Source organism: Arvicanthis niloticus, chromosome 20, assembly GCF_011762505.2.
Source record: "Arvicanthis niloticus isolate mArvNil1 chromosome 20, mArvNil1.pat.X, whole genome shotgun sequence".
NCBI lineage: Eukaryota > Metazoa > Chordata > Mammalia > Rodentia > Muridae > Arvicanthis > Arvicanthis niloticus.
This window is the reverse complement of record NC_047677.1, coordinates 27799839-27820604: the sequence shown is the minus strand read 5'-3', so window position 1 is coordinate 27820604 and position 20766 is coordinate 27799839. Positions and strand designations below refer to the sequence as shown.

Below are 20766 nucleotides of genomic sequence, written 5' to 3'. Positions count from 1 at the left end.
CCTTGGGTGGGGTCTTACGACCCTTTCGCAGGAGCTGAATATCAGCTGTCCTGTACATCAGCTCTTTCCATTAAGATTCATAACAGCAGCAAAACTGCATTTAATGAAGCAGCAACAAAAATAATTTTATGGTTGGGGGGGGGGGGTTCCCCACAGCAGGCGGAACTGTATTAAAGGGTTGTAGCATCAGGAGGGTTGAGAACCGCTGCTCTACAAGATCTGACACCTCTGCCTTCTGCGAGCCTGAGGCACGTCCACGGCACATACAACAACCAGCCTAGCTGAACTAGTGAGCTCCAGGTTCAGCCCGAGACTTTGTCTAAAGAAACCAGAAAGCCAGATGTGGCGGCCTTTGTGTCTGACCCCCAGCTGACAGAAGCAAGAGGATCTCTGAGTCTGGTCTACAGAGGGAGTTCCAGCACAGCCAGGGCCACTCAGAGGAACCCTGTCCCTTCCCGCCCCACTAAAAAAAACACAACACCACCAAAAATTAAAAATAAAAAGTAGAAAGATATCAGCCTCTGACTTCCACGTGTATGCACATGTAGGTGAATAGGAACAGGTACACAACGCATACACACACACACATACAACCACAACCACACCCACACCAAAAAATGGGAGAACATCTTTTCCTCTTGTTGTGGATGGAATTGTATGAAGAGTCCTTGGGGCTTAATCCATGTTCACTGAGGCAGAAGGAATAGTCTGGATGCATAAGAAGCCCTGTGCTGGAGAGCGGTGTGTGAGCCTGTGAGAAGAGCAAGGATCTTTGTTTTGTAGTTTTGCCTTGGAGACAGTTGAGGTCTTTGAGGAACCTCTGCAAGGAATTCAATTTCCGGACTCCTGTTCCTCCGTGACTTGCAGACTGCTCAGTACCCTCTTAGAGGAACAGGAGAATCTGATTAGCTTTAGGGCCCCCCGGTGTTCCTGCTGGGCCTCAGCCAATTAAGGGAGATATATGAAGGGACAGAGCGGGTTAGCACTCAGAGAGGATTAGGGGATGTGACAGAGGTGCTGGACCGTTTGGGGAAAAGGAGACAGCAGGCCTTATCTGAGCCAGCGCACCCTCAGAGACTTCCTTGAACTAGGCTTCACCAGAAGCCACCCCGCCCAGCTGAGGAGCCACATAGTGGCACCAGCCTGAGGACTTGGGGGACACACAGAGGGTCCAAGACAAGGCACCTGTGCCTCAGGCATTAGCAGTCCAGCAGAGGTGTGGATTATGCATGCGTTCCTGTGGCATTGGGAAAGACACACACCATGACGCGTGCACTGGGGACAGCTGACTTCTGTATAGAGGACACCTAAGGCTAGGGGATGCTGAAGAGAGGGACAGACGGCGGCGTGAGGCCGAACGGATCATGGCATGTCCTGTGCAGAAGGTGAGTTTGCAGATGGCTTGAAGGAACGGGAAGCAAGGGGCTCTCTTTGGCATTGGTGATCTTGGAACTCAGAGGCAAACAGGTGTCTGTGAGTTCAAAGCCAGCCTGATCTACGTAGCAAGTTTCAGGCCAGCTAGGGCTCTTCCACAGTGAGACCCCATCTCAAAAGAACAAAAGCAGAACTCACAGAGGCCACTGGGTGGAGACTCCACGGAAGAAATTTGATGCCTTCAAAGCATGACAGTATTGGGAGTTATGGCTGTTCTAGAACCTCAAAAGGATTGTAGATGCTACCCCCAATCCCCGAAGCTAACTGCATCCCTACTCAGAAACTGGCTACCATGGGCAGGGAAGAGACCAGTTTCCTACACGGCTGGCCGCCATCTGCAGCAGTGAGGTGGGGCTGGCAGCTGGGGCAGCCACGTGCATTAGGAGGTAGGCTGGGAGATACTGGTCTGTCCCTGAGATGCCACCAACTGCAGCAGAGAGTCTGGGAGGCCTGGGCCTTTCAGCTTTGCTATAACTTCTGAACAGTGTCCCCATGATGACTGGGAAAGGAATGGATACATAGGCAGCCAGCCCCTGCTGGAAAGTGATCTGGGTGAGTCTCCTGGAATATTTCATAGGTGTGGTGTGTGTCCCGTTCTTGAAGACAGCTGTGAATACAGTCCAAGATAAATAGTTACTTACAACATTATGGATATAGTTGTTTTTTTTTTTTTTAGACAGGGTTTCTCTGTGTAGCCCTGGCCAACCTGGAACTCACTCTACAGACCAGGCTGGCCTCGAACTCACAGACATCAGCCTGCCTCTGCTTCCCAAGTGCTAGGATTAAAGGAGTGTGCCACCATTGCCCACCCCCCCCTTTTTTTTTTTTTTGCTTTTTAAAAGGAAAACTTGATTTGGGTTTCAGTTTTGAGACAGGGTCTCAGCATCTCTGGCTGTCTTGGATCTCACTCTGTAGACCAGGCTAAAACCAGCTATCCTCCTGCCTCTGCCTTCTGAATGAGTGGGGGGAGTAAAGGCATACACCACCACAGTGGGCTCACAAGCAGGAATTTTGTAGATGGCATCGTGCCATAATGTCAGAAGGTTGGATGCATCTGGTTTAGAGGGAGGAACATAAGACTGACCTATATAGCTTTTCCTTGGGGCATTGGCATGACCGTGTTCTATGTTCTTCAGGCAGTATGGGGTGAAGCAGCTTGTGAAAGGCCTTGCCCAGTGGAGACGTAGATCAAGGTCACTGAATATACCCATAGGTGAGCATGGTAGAAAGGTTGAGGGGCCGCCAGGAACACGAAGCCAAGAGTAACCCATGAGCTGACGTCATCCTATCCTTTATCTTGTGTTCATCCAGCCTACATCCCTAGTAGAGTTCAAGTGTGACTCAAGGAGATCTTAGAAGCAGTTCACAGAGGAGAGAGGAGGGTGGAGTTAGGGAGCCAGCGTTGTGATGGATTTCCAGTTTTGTAAAGCCAGTGTCTGTGAAGCCAGATGGGAAAGCACTCTAAGGAGAGAGAGCCCTACAAGCAAGGATGTCTCCGGGTGGGAAAGAACTCATCCTTTTTACTCTGGTGCACAAGAGCACATTTGACTAGTCAGAAAAAAAAAAATAAGTGCATATTTTTTCTTTCTGTCTGATGGTTCACCCATCCATCTACTGACCTATCTTGAGACGAGAGTCTTGTGTAGTCCAGGGTGGCCCTGCAATCTGTGTAGCCAAGGATGACCTTGAACTTCTGATCCTCATACCCCCAGCCTCCTGAGTGCTGGGGTGACGTGAGGCGCCCAGCTTGTTACTGCTGTTTTTAATTAATTAATTACATCCCAACTGCAGTCTCTCCTCCCTCCCACTCCTTCGTTTCTCTTCAGAAAAGGCCTTCCATGGTTATCAACCAACCATGGCATATCAAGTTGCAGTAAGATTAGACACATCCTCGCCTATGAAGGCTGGATGAGGTAACCCAGTAGGAGGAACGGGTCCCAAAGGCAGGCAACAGAGTCAGGGATGGCCCTTGCAACCATTGTTAGGAGTGCTACAAAAGACCAAGTTACACAACTGTAGCCTATGTGTGGTGGTCCCATGCAGGCTCCCTGTTGGTGGTACTGTCTCACCATAGGCCCTGGTTGGTTGATTCTGTATGTAGGTTTTCTTGTGATGTCCTTCGCCCTTCTGGCTCCCACAATCCTTCCTCCTTCCAGGGTTATTTCCTGAGCTCTGCCTAGTGTTTGGCTGTGCGTCTCTGCATCTGTTTCATCAGCTGCTGGGTGAAGCTTCTCTGATGACAACTGGGCTAGGCATCGATCTATGAGTATAGCAGAATGTCACTAGGAATCTGAATCACTCCATTGACTTTTTGAAAAAAAATTTGTCAATCATGTTTGGTTTTATTCTAGGTCACTAGGCTTTTTCCAGTCTCCGGGTCCTGGCTCTCCAGGCAGTGTCAGGGTGGGCTCCCTCTCATGGCGTGGGTCTCAAGCCAGTCATTGGTTGGCCAATCCTGCCTGTGATGCCTCATCTACCTCCCTTTCTCTGTGAGATTCATGTGTCCCTCCATGGGCTCTCTTTGCTACTTAGCTTCTGTGGGTCTGTGGTTTGCAGCATGGCTATCCTGTACTTTATGACTAATGTCCACTTATCAGTGAGTACATACTACGTTTGTCTTTCTGGGCCTTGTTACCTCATTCAGGATGATATTTTCTAGTTCCATGCATTTGCCTGCGAAATTCATATGTCACTGTTTTTAAACTGCTGAGTAATATTCCACTGTGTAAGTGAACCACATTTTCTTTATCCATTCTTCAGTTGAGGGACATCTGGGTTGTTTCCAGTTTCTGGCTATGACGAAGAAAGCTGCTATGAACATAGTTTGAGCGAGGATCCTTGTGGTATGGTGGAGCATCCTTCGGGATGCCTAGGAGTAGCATAGCTGGGTGTTGAGGTAGATCAATTCCCAGTTTTCCGGGAAGCCATCATATTGACTTCCAAAGTGGCTGTACAGGTTTGCACTCAACAATCAAAACCGCAAGTGGTCTGGGGGCTTTGGGTGGGGCCTGTCATTTACACATCGCCACCTTGTAGTTTTCAATTAAGTGGGTTAATACTGGAATACTTACTGCTTTTGCAGAGACCCAGGTTCCATTCCCAGCACCTACACAGTGGCTCCATGGTACCCAGTACTGCCTTCTGGCTTCCATGAGTACCAGGCAGGCATGGAGTGCATGAGATATACATGTGGGCCCCATACATGTAAAATAAAGGTAATTTATTTTCTAATAAAACGGGTTAATATAATTTGTAATAAAACCATCCTTAAGGTATTTCTTAAGAACTAAAGGAGTTGAGAGACCACATGATTACGTCACTCGGGAATGGGGAAAGAAATGCTTAGTTCACTGTTAGTGCGTGACTAAAACCTTGATCTTGCATCTGTTAAATCAAAGTATTGGCCTCATCTCAGCAGCGAGAAAGAGCAGAGGGGAGGAAGATTATGGTAGGTGCTTAATCCGAACCCAGCTGTTCTTTCTAATACATGAGAAAGGAAGGGGGGGGGGAAGCCCCAAGTAGGGGTTATCCTATTGTGATGGTTTGAATATGCTTGGCTCAGGAAGTGGCACTATTAGGAGGTGTGGCCTTGTTGGAGTAGGTGTGGCCTTGTTGGAGTAGGTGTGTCACTGTGGGTGTGGGCTTTAAGACCCTCACTCACCCTAGCTGCCTGGAAGCCAGTATTCTGCTACCTGCCTTCAGATGAAGATGTAGAACTCTCAGCTCCTCCTGCACCATGCCTGCCTGGATGCTGCCATGTTCCTGCCTTGATGATAATGGACTGAACCTTTGAACCTGTAAGCCAGCCCCAATTAAATGCTGTCCTTTATCAGACTTGGCCCTGGTCATGGTGTCTGTTCACAGCAGTGAAACCCTAAGACACCTTTCTAGAGTCCAGATGCTGCCCCACTTAGAAGCCCTGTGACTTTGTGGAGCCTCGTTGGCTCTGTTTCCTCTCCTCTAACATGGCGACAGTGGCCTCTCCCGGTGGCTTTGCCTATCAAAGTGGCAGGGAGAAAACCAACCAGTATATATACTGAAGCCCTGCTTCATGTCTGGCACTTGGTGTTTGTCTCGATTCCGCTCTGGCTCAGGTGAAAGTCCTGTATGTAAACGACAGAGCTCCTCTGCAAGGGTTAGTGACCCTTCGTGACCTTAGTCAGCACCCCCCCCCCCCCGGTCCCCATGTCAGTCACTTGGAAAAGGGCAGTGAGCCTGTGTTGACATCCCTGCCACACGTGTGCCCACTTCTTAGCCCTTTGCTCCCCGCTGCCCAGGTTTTCTCTATCAGGTGCCGGGTTTGGAAGTCTTCATTTAGAATCTGTCCTGAGTAGTTTCAGGCACCTGTTGCTTTGCCTAATTCTTTCTCTTTCTTTCCTTCCTTCCTTCCTTCCTTCCTTCCTTCCTTCCTTCCTTCCTTCTCTTTCTTCCTTCCTTTCTTTCTTTCTTTCTTTCTTATCTCTGAGTCTCAGATAGCTCAGGATGACCTTGAACTCCCTATGTAGATGACAGTGACCTTGAACTTTTGTGTGTGTGTGTGTGTGTGTGTGTGTGTGTACACATATGGCTAGCTAGTCAGTGAGTTCATTGGAGCCACCTGCCTCAGCTCCCAGCCACCACCTCCCAACACTGGGATTAGAGGGATGTATAGAATACGTAGGAGTCTGACACGGGTGCTGGGGATTTGAACTCAGGTCCTCCTGTTTTCATGGCAAGTGCTCTTCCCCAGTGCACAAGGCTGGCCTCACACTTGCAATCCTCCTGCCTCAGCCTCCCAAGTGCCAGTATGAAGGGCGTGTGTCACCACTCCCAGCCCTCTCATTCTCAATTCCCATGGAGAGGTGGACGGGAGAGTTGAAATTTTACACGACCATGCCCTTTCCATAGAAAGCAAAAGTGCCTACCTTGCCGGTGGTTACTGGCACTCCTGTCCTGACCGGCCTGCTTACTTGGGCATGTCTAGTCTTGAAATGTTTTTTTGTGCTTGTCCTTTTGGGATCAGGAGTGTGGGACTGGGGTCAGGCACACCATGTGGGTAAATAGGGCCCAGTGCCAGGCTACCAGCTCTTTCATTGGACAAAGGGCTTGTGGCCAGGGGACTTGGCAAGGTGACATTCTCTCCGCTGACGGCATCTGCTGCCTCAGCCCGAGTCCATCTGTGCAGGGCGCTGAGCTTCAAGGCTCTCTCCGTCCACACTGAGGAACAGTGAGGGCTAACTCACGGATAGGGCTAGTCCCACATAGGGTGGTGGCATGGACCCTGGAGGCTTATCTGGCTCGGGCAAGAGCTACAGGCCTGGCTTGGCACAGGGTACCCATGTCCCTGTTCATCTGAGTAGATCCCTGTAGAGTTACGTGATGCCCCATGTACCAGAGCGAGCATGTGATAGCCTAGAGCTTCTATCATAGCTCTTGGGAGTCCCTGTCCTAAGGTAAGGTGCTGCAAAGACAGAGTTGTGAGAGAAACACCTGATGCGCTGCGCTAAGCACTCCCCGTGATCAATTATAAGACACAGTTGGAGGGGTAGGACAGAGCCTGTGGTCACCAGTGCCTGGCCAGCGCACCAAGGCAGCAGCGGACGGGAGCAGAATCCCAGTAGAAGGGGTGTGTGTGTGTGTATGTGTATGAAATTGTCAGTGATTGAGTATATGATTGTGAGTATGTGTGTGTATGTGTGTGGTGTGTGATTGTGATTGAGTATATGATTGTGAGTGTGTGTGTGTGTGAGAGTATGAATGTGGGTGTGTGGGTGAGTGTGGGTATGAGTATATGTGTGTGTGGTATGTGATTGTCTATGGGTATGATTGTGAGTATGTGTGAGTGTGTGTATGAGTGTGTATGTATGTATGTGGTATGTGATTGTGATTGAGTATATGATTTTGAGTGTGTATATGTGTGAATGTGTATGTGCATGTGTGTGAGAGTGTATGAGTGTGGGCATGTGGGTGAGTGTGTATATAAATGTGCATGTATGTGGGTGAGTGTGTATGAGTATGTGTGGCATGTGATTGTGATTAAGTATACAATTATGAGTGTGTATGTGTGTGTTTGAGTATGTGTATGTATGTGAGTGTGTATGAGTGTGTATGAATGTGTGTGAGTATGTGTGTGTCTGTGTGTACCTATGTGTGTATTTGGGGGAGAAGGGACTATCTAGAGTTCTCTACTGACTCACCTAACCCGCTGCCTCATTCACCTGCTGCCGCACCTCCTGAGCCGATGGACTGAATCCCTGTTGTGTGAGCCAGGATGAACCTCTCTTTCCATTAAAGCAAGCACAGCATCTGGAGAAGGGAAGGGCAGGAGCAGACAGGCGTGGGGTCCGTAACTGTCGTGGCCGGGGTGAAGATGTGGTAAAGGGAGACATTGCCCTCCTGTGGTCTACTATCTGTGGAATTGAAATTTCCTCTATCTCACAGTGGTAAAGGAAAAGGCTGGAGCCCTCGTACCAGCCGGAGGAGGGGCTTGTCTCCTGGGGTGGGACTTCATCTGGTGCTGACAACTTGCAGAACCCAGCAGGGTCTAGGAACGGAACCAATGATGGGCATGGTGGGAAAGACCACGCTTGACGGCGACTGCTTTTTACCCTCTATTTCAAGTTGAGTCGTCTTAATTCTTGTCTGTTTGATTGGCCTACTGGGGACAGGTGACCAAGCCTCGTTGGTTAAGGCAGCTAGAACTCCAGTTACACCAGTTTCTAGTTTCCATGCCTCTTCTGAGAGGGCTTCTGTCCCATGGTGACTCTTAGACCTGAGCAGGAGGGAAGGGTCCCCAACCTGCCTTTTCATATGAACGTTTTTGCTCTCTGTGGGCCCGGATCAACTTAAAATGCTGGGGTTCATGATTATAGCATCTGTACGGAGATAAACTTCCAGTTAGGAGCCAGGCTACCTGGGGAGCTTCAGAGTCTTGCCTTTTCTAGAACCTTCTCCCTACCCAGATGGAAGATCTCAACAGCTCTCCTTAGGTAGGCCCTCAAGGGTCAGGGCTGGTTGCAGGGTGAACTAAGCTTAGCCGTGCTAGTGAAAGACCACGCTCCCCTGGCTGTGGTCTTTGGATCCTTTAGCTACCTGTGGCCCCACTCCTGCAGCTGTAAAACAGGGATTAAGGGTGGTTCCCGACAAGGTCTTTTGGAAGGGTAAATGACACACTGGACATGAAAGTGCTTGGTTTATGGAAACCCACACTAAGATTACAGGAGGGTTCCAACAACCAGCAACATCTGAGCTGTTCCTCTGCCAGACACTTGCAAAGCTCCATTCAACAAACTTCCTGTCCCTGGGGGCACCCGCACTGTGTCAGAAGGGATGGGTGTCACAGACAGTCAGGACGCTGTGTGAGAAGGGTGGCATACCAGAAGGCTGGGATGGCTGTGTGACTTATTCTTGGAGGCCAGGTCCCTACTGACTGCAGATGTCTTCTGGCTCCTCTGGAAGCTCTGCCATCTCCTTGGGTCTTCTCCGATGCTCTCGGGTTCACCATGTGTTGGGATCAGGTCTGTATTTGTTGGCATGGCTCTTGGGACCCTCTGTGATGCAGCCACTGGATAGCTCTCTTGGCTCCTTCATTTCTTGAGCTCTCAGCTCCATCCACACTGAACTGATTTCCAGACACCTTTGGCCACACACGCACCTGCCTACGCCTGGACACACTTTCTGATGTCATCCCCAACCCCTCGGACTCCTCTAGCACACTGGTATTGTGACCTTTGATGACGCCCCCAGACTAAGGCCCCCATGCCTACGCCGGAGATGCCAGCCTTGGGGTAGAACACTGTGTGTCTCCACCCAGGGCTGTGCTTCTGGCAATTTCTATCCTCCTCTGTGTGGTGTCTGTGTGGTGTCCTTCATGTGGCTTGTCATGAAGGAGAAAGAAAAGACTGACTAGATGACGATGGGGACCGGGGACAGTGATATCCTCTGGTCACAGAGGACTAGTAGACTCCTAGCACCATGGTTATCTATGCAACAGGAGACAGCAGGACCTGGAGATCAGAGCAAATATGCAGAAGTGACCTAGCCTGGGGACTCTGTCCTTAGGGCAGGACATTTCCAGCCATTCTGAACAGTGAGTACAGGGTATTATTCTGCTCAGCCAATCAACATCAAGGTCTTGTCAGTGTTACTGGGTCATAAATCTGACTGCATACTGGGAGCCTTCTGTGTGCAAAGGGGTCACTGGGGAAACAGAGGCAAACAGAGCACAGATACCGCGGAAGGCAAGTGCAGGAAGTTGTGATGTGTATGTTGTAGGCTTGGCATCATGGGAAGGGTTATCTACCCCCTTGGAGGACTTGGATGACTTCAAGAGAAAGACTTCACATTACCTGGAACTTGAGGGGCTGGGAAGGGTTGGATAGCCGGGGAAGAGAAGGAAGGCATTTCATTCAGGTGGGGGTAACCACCTGAATGGTGGCCTGAGGCACAGCCATAAGCGATGTAGGGATTGTGCTTGGGCTAGTGCAGAGAGCAAGGAGTCTGGCTGTTGAGAGTGGGTGCCTCTGGGGTGGGGAGGCAGCTCAGGGGAAGGGAGGGAGGGAGGGCACCGACCAGGCCTGTCCTGTGAGAGAGACTCACGACAGTGGGCAGAGTGGAAGGACCGATGGAAGATGGTACCGGAAACATCAGCATTACTAGCTCATGGTTAGCCAGGTTTCCTAAGTAGTGGAGAAGAGCCAGGAGAGTAACAGTGACCCCCTCCCCCCCCCAAAAAAAAATGCCACTGGACACCACAAGACAGAGCCACAAGAACAGGTGTGTCTAGCTCATGGTTGAGCACAGAGAAGGGACTGTTCCACTGAGCTATGCCACCAGCTCCCTCGTAAATGCCTTATTTGGTTTGAGATACGGTCTCTCTCATGAGCCCATGGAGCCAAAGATGCCCTGAGCTCCTCATCCTCCTGCCTCCAGCTTCCTAGTGCTGGCATTACAAGCGTGTGCTGTCAGACCCAGGTTTGACCCAGGGCCACACACACGCTGGGCAAGCATTCTGCCAACTGAGGAATACATGCCCCGTCCCCGCCCTTCCTTCCTCCCAGTGAAACACTTTCTGAGAGAATGGGTGTGGGGCCCCTAGGCTGATACCATCCAATCTGAAGCTGGGGTTTAATGCTTCCCCTTGGGGCCAGCTGCCTGTGCTATCTGAATGGTTCTAGATCTTTCACTTACTACTCTACCTTCTTAGGGATTACATGTGGGACTAGAGAGATGACTCAGCACTGAGGAGTGCTTGTTACTCTTGTAGAGGACCTGGGTTCGAGTCCCAGGACCCACATGGTGGCTTACAGCCATCTATAACGCCAGTTCCAGGAGATGCGGCACCTTCTTCTGGCCTCTGCATGTGCCAGGCACACACACAGCACACTTAATGCACGTGTAGACAAAAACACTTATACACATAAAATAAAAATAAAGCTTTTAGAGAAGGTTATGTGCCCAAAGAAGCCCATTGACATTGCTGCCTCATCCATTCTTTCATTTTATTGATCTGTTTTTTTTGATAGTCTTGTTATATATAGTCCAGGCTGGCCTTGAACTTGTGATCCTCCTGCCTCAGCCTCCTGAGTGCTGGCATTATTTACCACCATGCCTGGTTAAGTCCTATTTATTTCAACTGAAGAAACAGAAATCCACACACACCTCTTAGACAACAGGGCTCAGACCTGAAGCTAGGTGGCTGGCTCTAGAACCCGTGTGTCCTTAACTTGTATGGCTTTGCCAACCTTGATGAACCAGCCACCTCGAAGAGATGGAGGGACGCTGAAGGTGCTGGGAGGGAACCTGCCTGTATCATGCATCTCCTTGGGGGTTGAACAACACTTAGCATGTGGTATTGCAGGATTGGAACAGGCCTTGGGGTTGTCTTGTTTGCTTTGTAGGTGGGGAAGGGGGCAGCAGCATTTGTGGACCAGCTCTGGGTGGCACGGTTGGGGGAGTCGACAGCCTCCTCTGGTGCAATGTTCCCTCCAGGCTGCTCTAGTGTGTCGACCATCCAGGCCACCAGTTTCTTGTCCTGTCATGCCCATCCAGGCTGGAGCTGAGCGGAACTCCCCTTGAACTCAGCCTTATTCTTCTCCCTTCTTGTCCTCCCCCAGATTGATAAGTATCTGTATGCCATGCGGCTCTCCGATGAAATTCTGATAGATATCCTGACACGATTCAAGAAAGAGATGAAGAATGGCCTCTCCCGGGATTATAATCCAACAGCCTCGGTCAAGATGCTGCCGACCTTCGTCCGGTCCATTCCGGACGGCTCAGGTGAGTCTCTGAGAGATCCGGGAGGTCGGGCTCTGTGAGCTGAGTGCTCGGTGAGACCTGTTTTCCCAACAGAAGAGTTCATTTGCCTGTGTTACATGTTCACGATTCTATCCATTGATCCAATTTACCCTCTGTCTTTCTATCCACCTACCCACCCACCTACCCATCTACCCATCCACCCATCCACCCACCCACCCACCCACCTACCCATCTACCCATCCACCTACCCATCCACCCACCTACCCACCCACCCACCTACCCATCTACTTATCCACCCACCTACCCACCCACCCACCCACCTACCCACCTACCCACCCACCCATCTACCTACCCACCCACCCACCTACCCACCCACCCATCTACCCACCCACCCACCCACCTACCCATCTACCCACCCACCCATCCACCTACCCATCCACCCACCTACCCACCCATTCACTTACCCATTCACCTACCCTCCCACTCACCCACCCACTTACCTACCCAATCATCTACCCACCCCACTCACTTACCCACTAACCCACCCATTTACTCACCCAACCAACCACCCACCAAATTACCCACCCACTTACCTACACATCCACCCGCCCATTTACCCACCCACTTACTCCCTTGTTCCCCCACTGATTCAATTATCCCTCCATCCACACATCAACCCATGTGTTGTGTGTCTGCTGGGCATTTACCATGCGCTAGGCACCGCTAACACCTCACTGGACAATGCTGACCTACCTACCCTCAGGACTATGTGACACTGGGAAAGTTCAGCACTTAGGGGTTTATTTACAGTTGCCGTGTAGGTCATCTTCATCTCTACAGTAAACCAAGGGTTTGTTCTGGGAGAGTCCCAAGCACCAGGTCATCTTTCCTTGGTGTTCCAAATAAGTAGCGTTCCTAGTGGCTAGGTGGGTCTTGGGCTCAGAGGTGGGACATTCAAGTCCTCATTTGGACAAATCCCCTACCCAGTAAGTTAAAGTAGCCCCAAGAATTCTCCCCTTTATCTGCCATGTGTGGCTCCTGCCTGCTGCCGGAGTTGAAGGACTTCCCAAGGACTGACATTATTGCTCTCCTGGTATTGATATATCTGCTCCTCACTGCCTAGTGGAAGCTGGGAGGGCCTGCCTTCATTTGCTCACTGGCAGCTATTTTGCCCCGCCAAGTCATAGTTAACTACCAGTTTGCAAAGGTGGATGCTGAAACCACCCAGCACTAGAAGGAGGGTTCACCCACCATGTGCCACAATGCGAGCTTCGTTCCAGGAAGTCAAGTTTCTTTTTGAGTTTACACCAATGGGCGTGGTCTACACACTTCTGAGATTTCATTCCTGCTCTGGAGATCTGGATTTCCAGTCTGGTCTATCGATTTTCAGACACAACTCCTGTGCTGATCCCAGCAAAGGGGCAGTGTTTTCCAGCAGCGAGCAAGTGCTGGGCTTGCTGTGTGTGCAATATGGCTGGAGCCAGAATAGTCCTGGCTACACCTGGCCTTGGGAATGTCCTCAATGAGTCTTGGGCCCGGTTACCACTTGGTGCCGTTCGCCGTTTTGTAGCTGGGATCCACCGTCAGCACACAGCTGTCTCTGTCTCTGATGTCTCTTTGTTCAAGAATTGAACTGGCTCCACTCAGGACCTGTTCAGGGGTTGGTTCTGAGTTCAGCTTTTGAAATGGTTCTGGCTGGCCGAATGACCCTGGCTGCTGTGCCCCGAGTGTGTTCCGGTGCCTGCGGCTAGGGACGGGAGCCCCTTGTGTTCACTCTCACAGCCCTGGATGGAGCACAAGCAGGCAAAGACTCTGTCCCGTGTCTGAGCTGAGGTCAGCCGTGCCTTTGGCAGCTGAGTCAGGAGGGAGTGGCGAGTGAGTTGGGCTTGGGAACTTGGATGGTGACCGGGAGCCTGTGTGACCAGGAAGGAGGAGCTGGGAGTGAGAAAGAGGAAGTTCTTTCTGAATTTGCAGCTCCCACCAGCTCCCTCCCAGAATCCTTAGATCAAGCCATGGCCCCGCCCCCGCCGTGGCCCCGCCCCCGCCGTGGCCCCACCCCCATCTTTCCCACCATCCATTTCCAGGGTTGAGGGTCTCAAAGTGGGACAGTAGTAACCTTGACACTTTTCCCCTCAGATATGCTTTCAGACCAGGCCCACACATTCAGGAAATGCCTAGTTCTCTAGTTCTCTCTTGCAGACAACCCCTCCCCAACCCTACCCTCCACCCCACCCCCCAGGTAGATACTAAAGCCCCCAGGCAGTCCAGCTCTAGCGGATCTGTTTGTTTAGCATAGCCACTTTCCCCAATCAGCTTCCATGTCTCATTTATCTGGAATCTCTTATTCTTAAAAAGCCTCTGAAATCTGCATTGTTTTCTATAGCGTTCCCGTTGGTGCCCTACCCCCTTTCTTTCTGTTATTCGTACCTCATAATCAGCCCATTGGCATTTTTTTCTTCGTTAATGTTTCATCAGAGAATGGTGTGTCTCATAATCAGCGGTATCTTAACTGTGATGACTCAGGTAGCTATGCACCCGTGTCGGGACACAGCCATGTCGGGACACAGTTGCAGGGTCTGAGGAATCTGAGCCAGCAGCCTGGGCCTTCGGCCTCCTCTGGCCCCTGCCTGCTTCCTCTGGTGCTGATAGGATCAATTCTGATCTGAGGAGTACAGATCAGTATTAATAAGAAAGAGAGAGAGAAAAGGAGGAGGTGAAGCCAAAGACTTGAGAAACAATGACCATTGGGGCCTCTGGGTTCTTGTCACTTGTTCTAAGGCATGCCAGCCATATTGGGTTAGGGCCCACACTGGTGTTCTTATCTTTACCAGATCACAAAGAGCCTGTTACCAGATAAGGTCCCACCCACAGGTTGGCAGTACTGACCCCTGGATACAAATATTCATAAGGTTGTGTACCTTTGGGTTTTTTTTTTTTTTTTCTCAAAGACAGGTAGGTAGGTTGATCCGTCTGTCTGTCTGTCTGTCTGTCTGTCTATCTATCCTATCATCCATTCATCCATCTATCCATCTGGAACTCACAGAGATCTACCTGCTTCTGCCTCTTAAGTGCTGGGATTAAAGGTGTGAAGGGTTTGTTTGTTTGTTTGTTTTTTCCATACGTATGTTTTGCCTGCATGTATGTGTTTATGGACTCCATGTGCTTGGGCCCTCTGAAGTCAGAAGAGGGCATCGGATGTCCTGCAACTGGAGTTATGGATGGTTACGAGTCATCAGGTGGGTGCTGGGACAGAACCTGGGTTCTCTGTGAGAGCAGCCGCTGCCCTTGACCACCAAGCCGCTTCTGGTTAGCCTCCTTTGGATGTGTTTTTAATGGACAGTATTCCCCAAGAAGTTTCTCCATTGACTCTCATCCCCCTGCCCCATTTAGTGCTAAAGCTATTGTAGGTCTTGGTTAGCCTAGGGGCTACGGGATGCTATACATTCTTGGATGTTTGTTTCCCTGTCATGGGTTTCTTTCTCTCTTTCTTTCCTTCCTTCCTTCCTTCCTTCCTTCCTTCCTTTCTTCTTTCCTTCTTTCTTTCTTTTTTTTTTTTTTGACTCCTGTAGTCCTAGGAGGAACTCTTTCTGTAGACCAGGCTGGCCTTGAACTCACAGAGATCTGCCTACCCCTGCCTCAAGTGCTGGAATTGAAGGTGAGGACCACCACATGCTTTCATGGCTGCTTCTGGTGGAGTTTAGGATAAAGATTGTCATTGGAGCTGGCTTGCCGGTAGCTCACTCCCAGAGCAGGGCGCTTCATGAAGGCAGTTTCTGTTTGTCTTGTATTCCAGCACAGGCCGGGGCTCAGAGGCACCTGGCCTCTGTGTTTGCTTTCCATTATTTTCTGGTGATAATGACCGTCATTAGAAGGGCAGAGAGGTGCCGGGCCCTTCAGAGCTTTGCTTAATGAGCTGCCTCTTGAAGAGCAGCTCCCTCCCTGCAGCAGTATGGGAAATGCTGGGGGGGGGGGGGTTGCGGGGAGAGGCAAATTTGAAACTAAAGACACAAAGAGGAAGTTGGACAGAAGCCTGCTAAAGCTGAACTCTTAAGAGGAGGTAAAGAGAAATAAAATCCAAACTAGTGGAGAAGTCTCCAGCACTTTGACTCTAGTTCAGCATGATCTAAGAGAACTTACTTCAGTCTCAGCCTCCCTTTGCCTCTTCTGTAAAATGGGTGCAAGGGAGTCTGATTACACATACTTAGGATTCCAGCCTTTGGGAAAGCTGAGGCAGGAGAAATGCCATGAGTCCCTCTGTTTAAAAAAAAAAAAATGATGGAGGAGCTGGAGATGGCTTAGCAGTTAAGAGCACTGACTGCTCTTCCAGAGGTCCTCAGTTCAATTCCCAGCAACCACATGGTGGCTCACAACCATCTGTAACGGGATCCAATGCCCTCTTCTGGTGTGTCTGAAAACAGCGATGGCATACTTATAATATACATAATAAATCTTTAAAAAAAATTTTTTTGAATAAACTGGATAACACAATAAACAGAAAAGGGAGGGCATGGTTCTCCCTGCTCTGACTGCTATAAAAGGCAGGATTAAGTGGAAGGGCCTGTAGGGCACTGTAAGAAGCATAGCGAGTTCCATCAGCATCGGACATACACTCTATAGTTCCTTGGGAGGGCCTTGCTGTAGGCCCTCAGCTATGGGACCCCATCCTGGGGCTGTGTGAGCCCAGCTCTGGGAAGAATGAAGAGGGCTTTCAAGCTCACTGGTGTTGCTGATGTTGTGGAAGGAGACAGAAGGGGAAACACAGCCAACGCTCTCTCACCCCCATCCTTTCCCAACCAGCTGCATAAGTCAGGGCGAGCCCGAAATGGACCTGCTGGTGTTCCATCAGTCCGTCATATGAGCATCAGGAAGTGCAGGTGTTGGACTTAAAGATCCAAAACCAAGGGATGTGCTCCCCCATGGACGGGACTCGCTGCAATAACACGAGGTTTAATGATAAACTGATGCTTCTGCATGTAGGCAAGAAGAACCCCGAACTGAAGTTAGGGGCAGTTTATATACAGAGTTTACAAGGACAGTTAATTACTTCTTGGACAATATAAAAAAAGATTTCAAACAGCCATTCCTAGGCCTGGTTTCCATGCCTAGGCTCGGTTTCTAAGTAACTCAAATTTACACCTTTATCTTTATAGCAGAGAAGGTTCGTTTAAGTGGCTCTGTTTACCCAGGTGTACTGTGTTAAGGGCTCATCTTTCCTCTGGAATGTTTGTTCGAGTCTTTGGAATGTGTTCCTCCCGGGAATGTGTGCCTGGGGGGGGGGGGGCAGCTAATATTTGAGTGTAAACTGAAACTCAAAACCTAAGAATCCTTTAAGTTCATGCTGTGACCTGAAATTACATTCCTATACAGGCAGGAAGATCAGAAGTTCAAGGTCACCTTCAGCTGTATAGCAACTTCAAGACAAGGCAGTGTTGTGTGTGACCTTGTCAGAGAGGACAGGATGGATGGATGGATGGATGGATGGATGGATGGATGGATGGATGGATGGATGAAGTGGGTAGGCAGGCAGGCAGGCAGGCTGGTACGTGCCTGTAATCCAGCTACGTAAGGATACTGAGTTTGACCCAAGTAAATGCCAGGCATCCAGCAGAGCTTACCAAATGCCCTGTGGCACTTACCTGAAGTAATTTCTCTATGTCCCTGACCTGGCAGACTATGAGAACAAGCAGACCTTGTGACTGACCGAGGCAGTTCCTGCTGAGCCAGCTCATACACTCAGCTTGTCTGCTGTCTGCAGACTCCCCGCTGCAAGGGGAACAGGTGAAATCACCCTGTCTCAAACTTGCTTACCACTTATGAAGTTGGAGATGACTTGTAGACATTAAAAAAAAAAAAACAAAAAACAAAAAACAAAAAACAACCAACCAACCAACCAACCAACCAAACCAACCTAATGAGCATTGAGTATTTTTGAGACTGTGAGAGGGAGGGGACCCCTGGCCACTGGTGGGACCGTTTGCTTGGAGCTTCCTTCCCTTCTCTGTGGCATTGACATAAGATTTTTTTTTTTTTTAAATCATTTTTGGGCTGTAAAAGTGATTTTCAAATAGGGGTGGCAACTGTTTCTTCTCGGCCACCACACAAAACACTGAAGGTGGAGCTGGAGACACCACAGATAGAGAGAACTCTGCTTCAAGAGAGACCCCTTTGACTCTCAGCAGCCACTGGTCAGGTACCCAGGTGCCTTTCAAATCCACCATTTCCTTCACTGTCACCCAGATGGTTTTCTTTCTTTCTTTTTCTTTCTTTTTTTCTTTTACTCTGTCCTGGCCATTGTCATGGTCATTCTTTATTTTTTTTAAAAAGATTTAATTTATTTATTTTATGTATATGAGTACACTGTCACTCTCTCTTAGACATGCTGAAAGAAGGCATTGGCTCCCACACCAGATGGTTGTGAGCCACCATGTGGTTACTGGGAACTGAACTCAGGATCTCTGGAAAAGCAGTCAGTATTCTTAACCACTAAGCCATCTCTCCAGAGGCATAATTTTGGTTTTGTTTCTATTTTTTCTTTTCTTTTCTCTTCTCTTCTTTTCTTTTCTTTTCTTTTCTCTTCTCTTCTCTTCTTTTCTTTTCTCTTCTCTTCTCTTCTCTTCTTTTCTTTTTTTGAGACGGGGTTTCTCTGTGTAGCTCTGGCTGTTCTGGAATTTACCTGCCTGCCTCTGCCTCCCAAGTGCTGAGATTAAAGGCATGCGCCACCACTGCCCAGCTGTCATCCTTTCTGATCCCGTTTGAGCTCCCTGGAACCGTCCGTGCTGGCCCAATCCTGTTTCAAAGGCTGAGTGGACATTGTAGATGCAGGACAGGGTGGGATAGGTCAGCCCAGGGTGCTGGACTTCTCAGCCACCATTGGAGCTTTGGTGACAGGAGACATATTTTCTTTTATTCATCTGACTACGAGACCTAGTTGGCAACTAAAAATTTTCCCAGTTACAAACGTTTATAATGAATCAAATATAAATATATATCCACTGTATAAAAGAGAATACTATATTTTTGGTGGGAAAGAGAAATTACTTCAAAAGTAAAAATAAAGCCAGGTATGGTGGTGCATAAACTTAAACCCAGCTCTTGGGAGGCAGAGGCAGGTGAATGTCTGAGTTTGAGGCCAGCCTGGTCTACATAGAGAGTTCCTGGCCAGCCAGGGTTAAAGAGCCTGTTTCAGAACAAAAGAAAGTAAAACCCAAAACAAATGTACAGGCAGACAGAGACACAGTTTCATGTCCCGGTGACTTCTGGCAGGGATGCCAAAGCTATTCAGCAAGGGACAAGGGTCCCTTCATCCGGCGGTAGCAGGAAGCTGAATGTCCACAAAGAACGGCGTTGTGTCCTTACCACATACCCTGTACAAAACATTAACTCCAAGTAGATCAGAGACCTAAGTGGAAGAGCTGGTGCCATCAAACTCCTGAAAGAAAAACAGATGTGACCGTTTTGACCTTGCACTTGGCGGTTGGAATCTTATTCCCAGCACAGCACTAAACAGCAAAGCCAGAAACACGGCGCTTGGTGAGACCGTGAAGCCCAATGGGCAGCACCACAAAAAAAGTAAACAGAAAAATTAAAGGTGTTAGTGCTTCTTTACTGTTACTAAATTTATAACTTAGATGTATTTATTATTATGGAAGAGGGATCAAATGTAGGTTTCAGCTTTACTCGTTGAGCCGGCTGCCTGGCCCCAACACATCCGGCATTTAACTACCCCCCCCACCCTTATTTTGATACCATTGAAGGGTATAGATGAGCAAAAAGTAGATGGACAAGTGTACCAACACCGGCCTTCATGAGAGAGATGCAAGAATCGGTGAAAAATGACCTCACACACGTGTTACTGAAGACGTGGACAGACTTGTGGTTTCTTCCATCATGGATAGTGACAGAAAGTGGTACAGCCACTTTGTCAGGCTACGTTTCTACAACCTAACCATGTTTTACCAGGCAGTGTGACTCACGAATACACTTGAGAGAAAGGGAAGACGCTTGTCCACACACAAACGTGTGTGCCAGTGTGCCTAGCAGTGGTTTTTAAAATTAATTAATTAATTAATTAATTAAGTCACTTTACAAACTGTGGTCCCCCTTTCCCCAGTCTGGCTTTTCCCTTCACCTCTGAGAAGGGGGAGGTCCTCTCTGGGTACCAACCCATCTTGGTACCTCAAGTCACTGCAGGACTAGGTACATCCTCTCCCACTGAGGCCAGACAAGGTGTTGGTTCAGTCTCCGTGAGCCCCCAAGGGTCCAGGTTAGTCGACTCTGTTGTTCTTCTGTTGAGTCCCTGTTCCCTCCTGGTTCCTCAATTCTTCCCCCACCCCTGCGACAAGACCTCCCGAGCTCCGTCTAACGTTTGGCTGTTGGTTTCTGCCTCTGTTTCCGGTCAGCTGCTGGGCGGAGCCTCTCAGAGGACAGTCATGCTAGGTTCCTGTCTGTGAATCCAGGCTGACAGACACAGACAGCCTGAGGCTCCAAGGAAGCTGAAGGAGGAAGACAGGCCTGCAGTGTGTCCCTGTAGATCCTCTGAGGACGGCTCATTCCTAGCAGTGTTAATCATAGTAGCCTGAAGTGCAAACAGCCCATGTTAAGGAAGGAATGTGTGAAGCGTGGTTCATGCAGACAATGGGATACCAAAAAGAATAAAACAATATGATGTAGAAGCAGGTTAGAAACATTTTGTTAAGTGAAAAAAATCCAGTCACAAGGGACCATTTCTGTTTTAATATCCAGAAAAGAGTTTTCAAAATCCATTTATCCATCCGTCTGTCCGTCCGTCCATCTATATCTATCTATTTATTGTTTATGGTGCTATGGATGAACCCCAGGGCTTCACATTTCCTAAGCCAGCACTTTACCACTGAGCTACATCCCCAACCTTTGGAATTTTAAAATATAATTAAAAAAAAAAAAACTCTTTCTTTAGATATTATTATTTACACCACCCACTTTTGACACAAGTTTTTACTGTGTAGCCTGCTGCCCAGGTTAGCCTCAAACTCTCAATCTTGTCTTAGCCTAAGTGCTAGGTTGGTAGGCACGCACCATCATACTTGGCTTGGACCGTATATATATACACCTTGAATG

At 49.1% G+C, this 20766-nt stretch overlaps 1 protein-coding gene across 6 annotated transcripts in view; it reads left to right on the top strand.

The window, feature by feature from the left end:
- Hk1 (hexokinase 1) overlaps window positions 1-20766 on the top strand; it is a 102649-nt gene that overhangs the window by 47079 nt on the left and 34804 nt on the right. For 5 of the 6 annotated variants that reach the window (XM_076916535.1, XM_076916536.1, XM_076916534.1 and 2 more), the window contains one exon: window positions 11529-11691. In XM_076916535.1, the coding sequence (XP_076772650.1) occupies window positions 11529-11691 (163 nt within the window). Of the gene's footprint in view, window positions 1-1226; window positions 1386-11528; window positions 11692-20766 lie in introns of those variants that run through there. The other variant, XM_034524609.2, reaches the window with a different exon arrangement.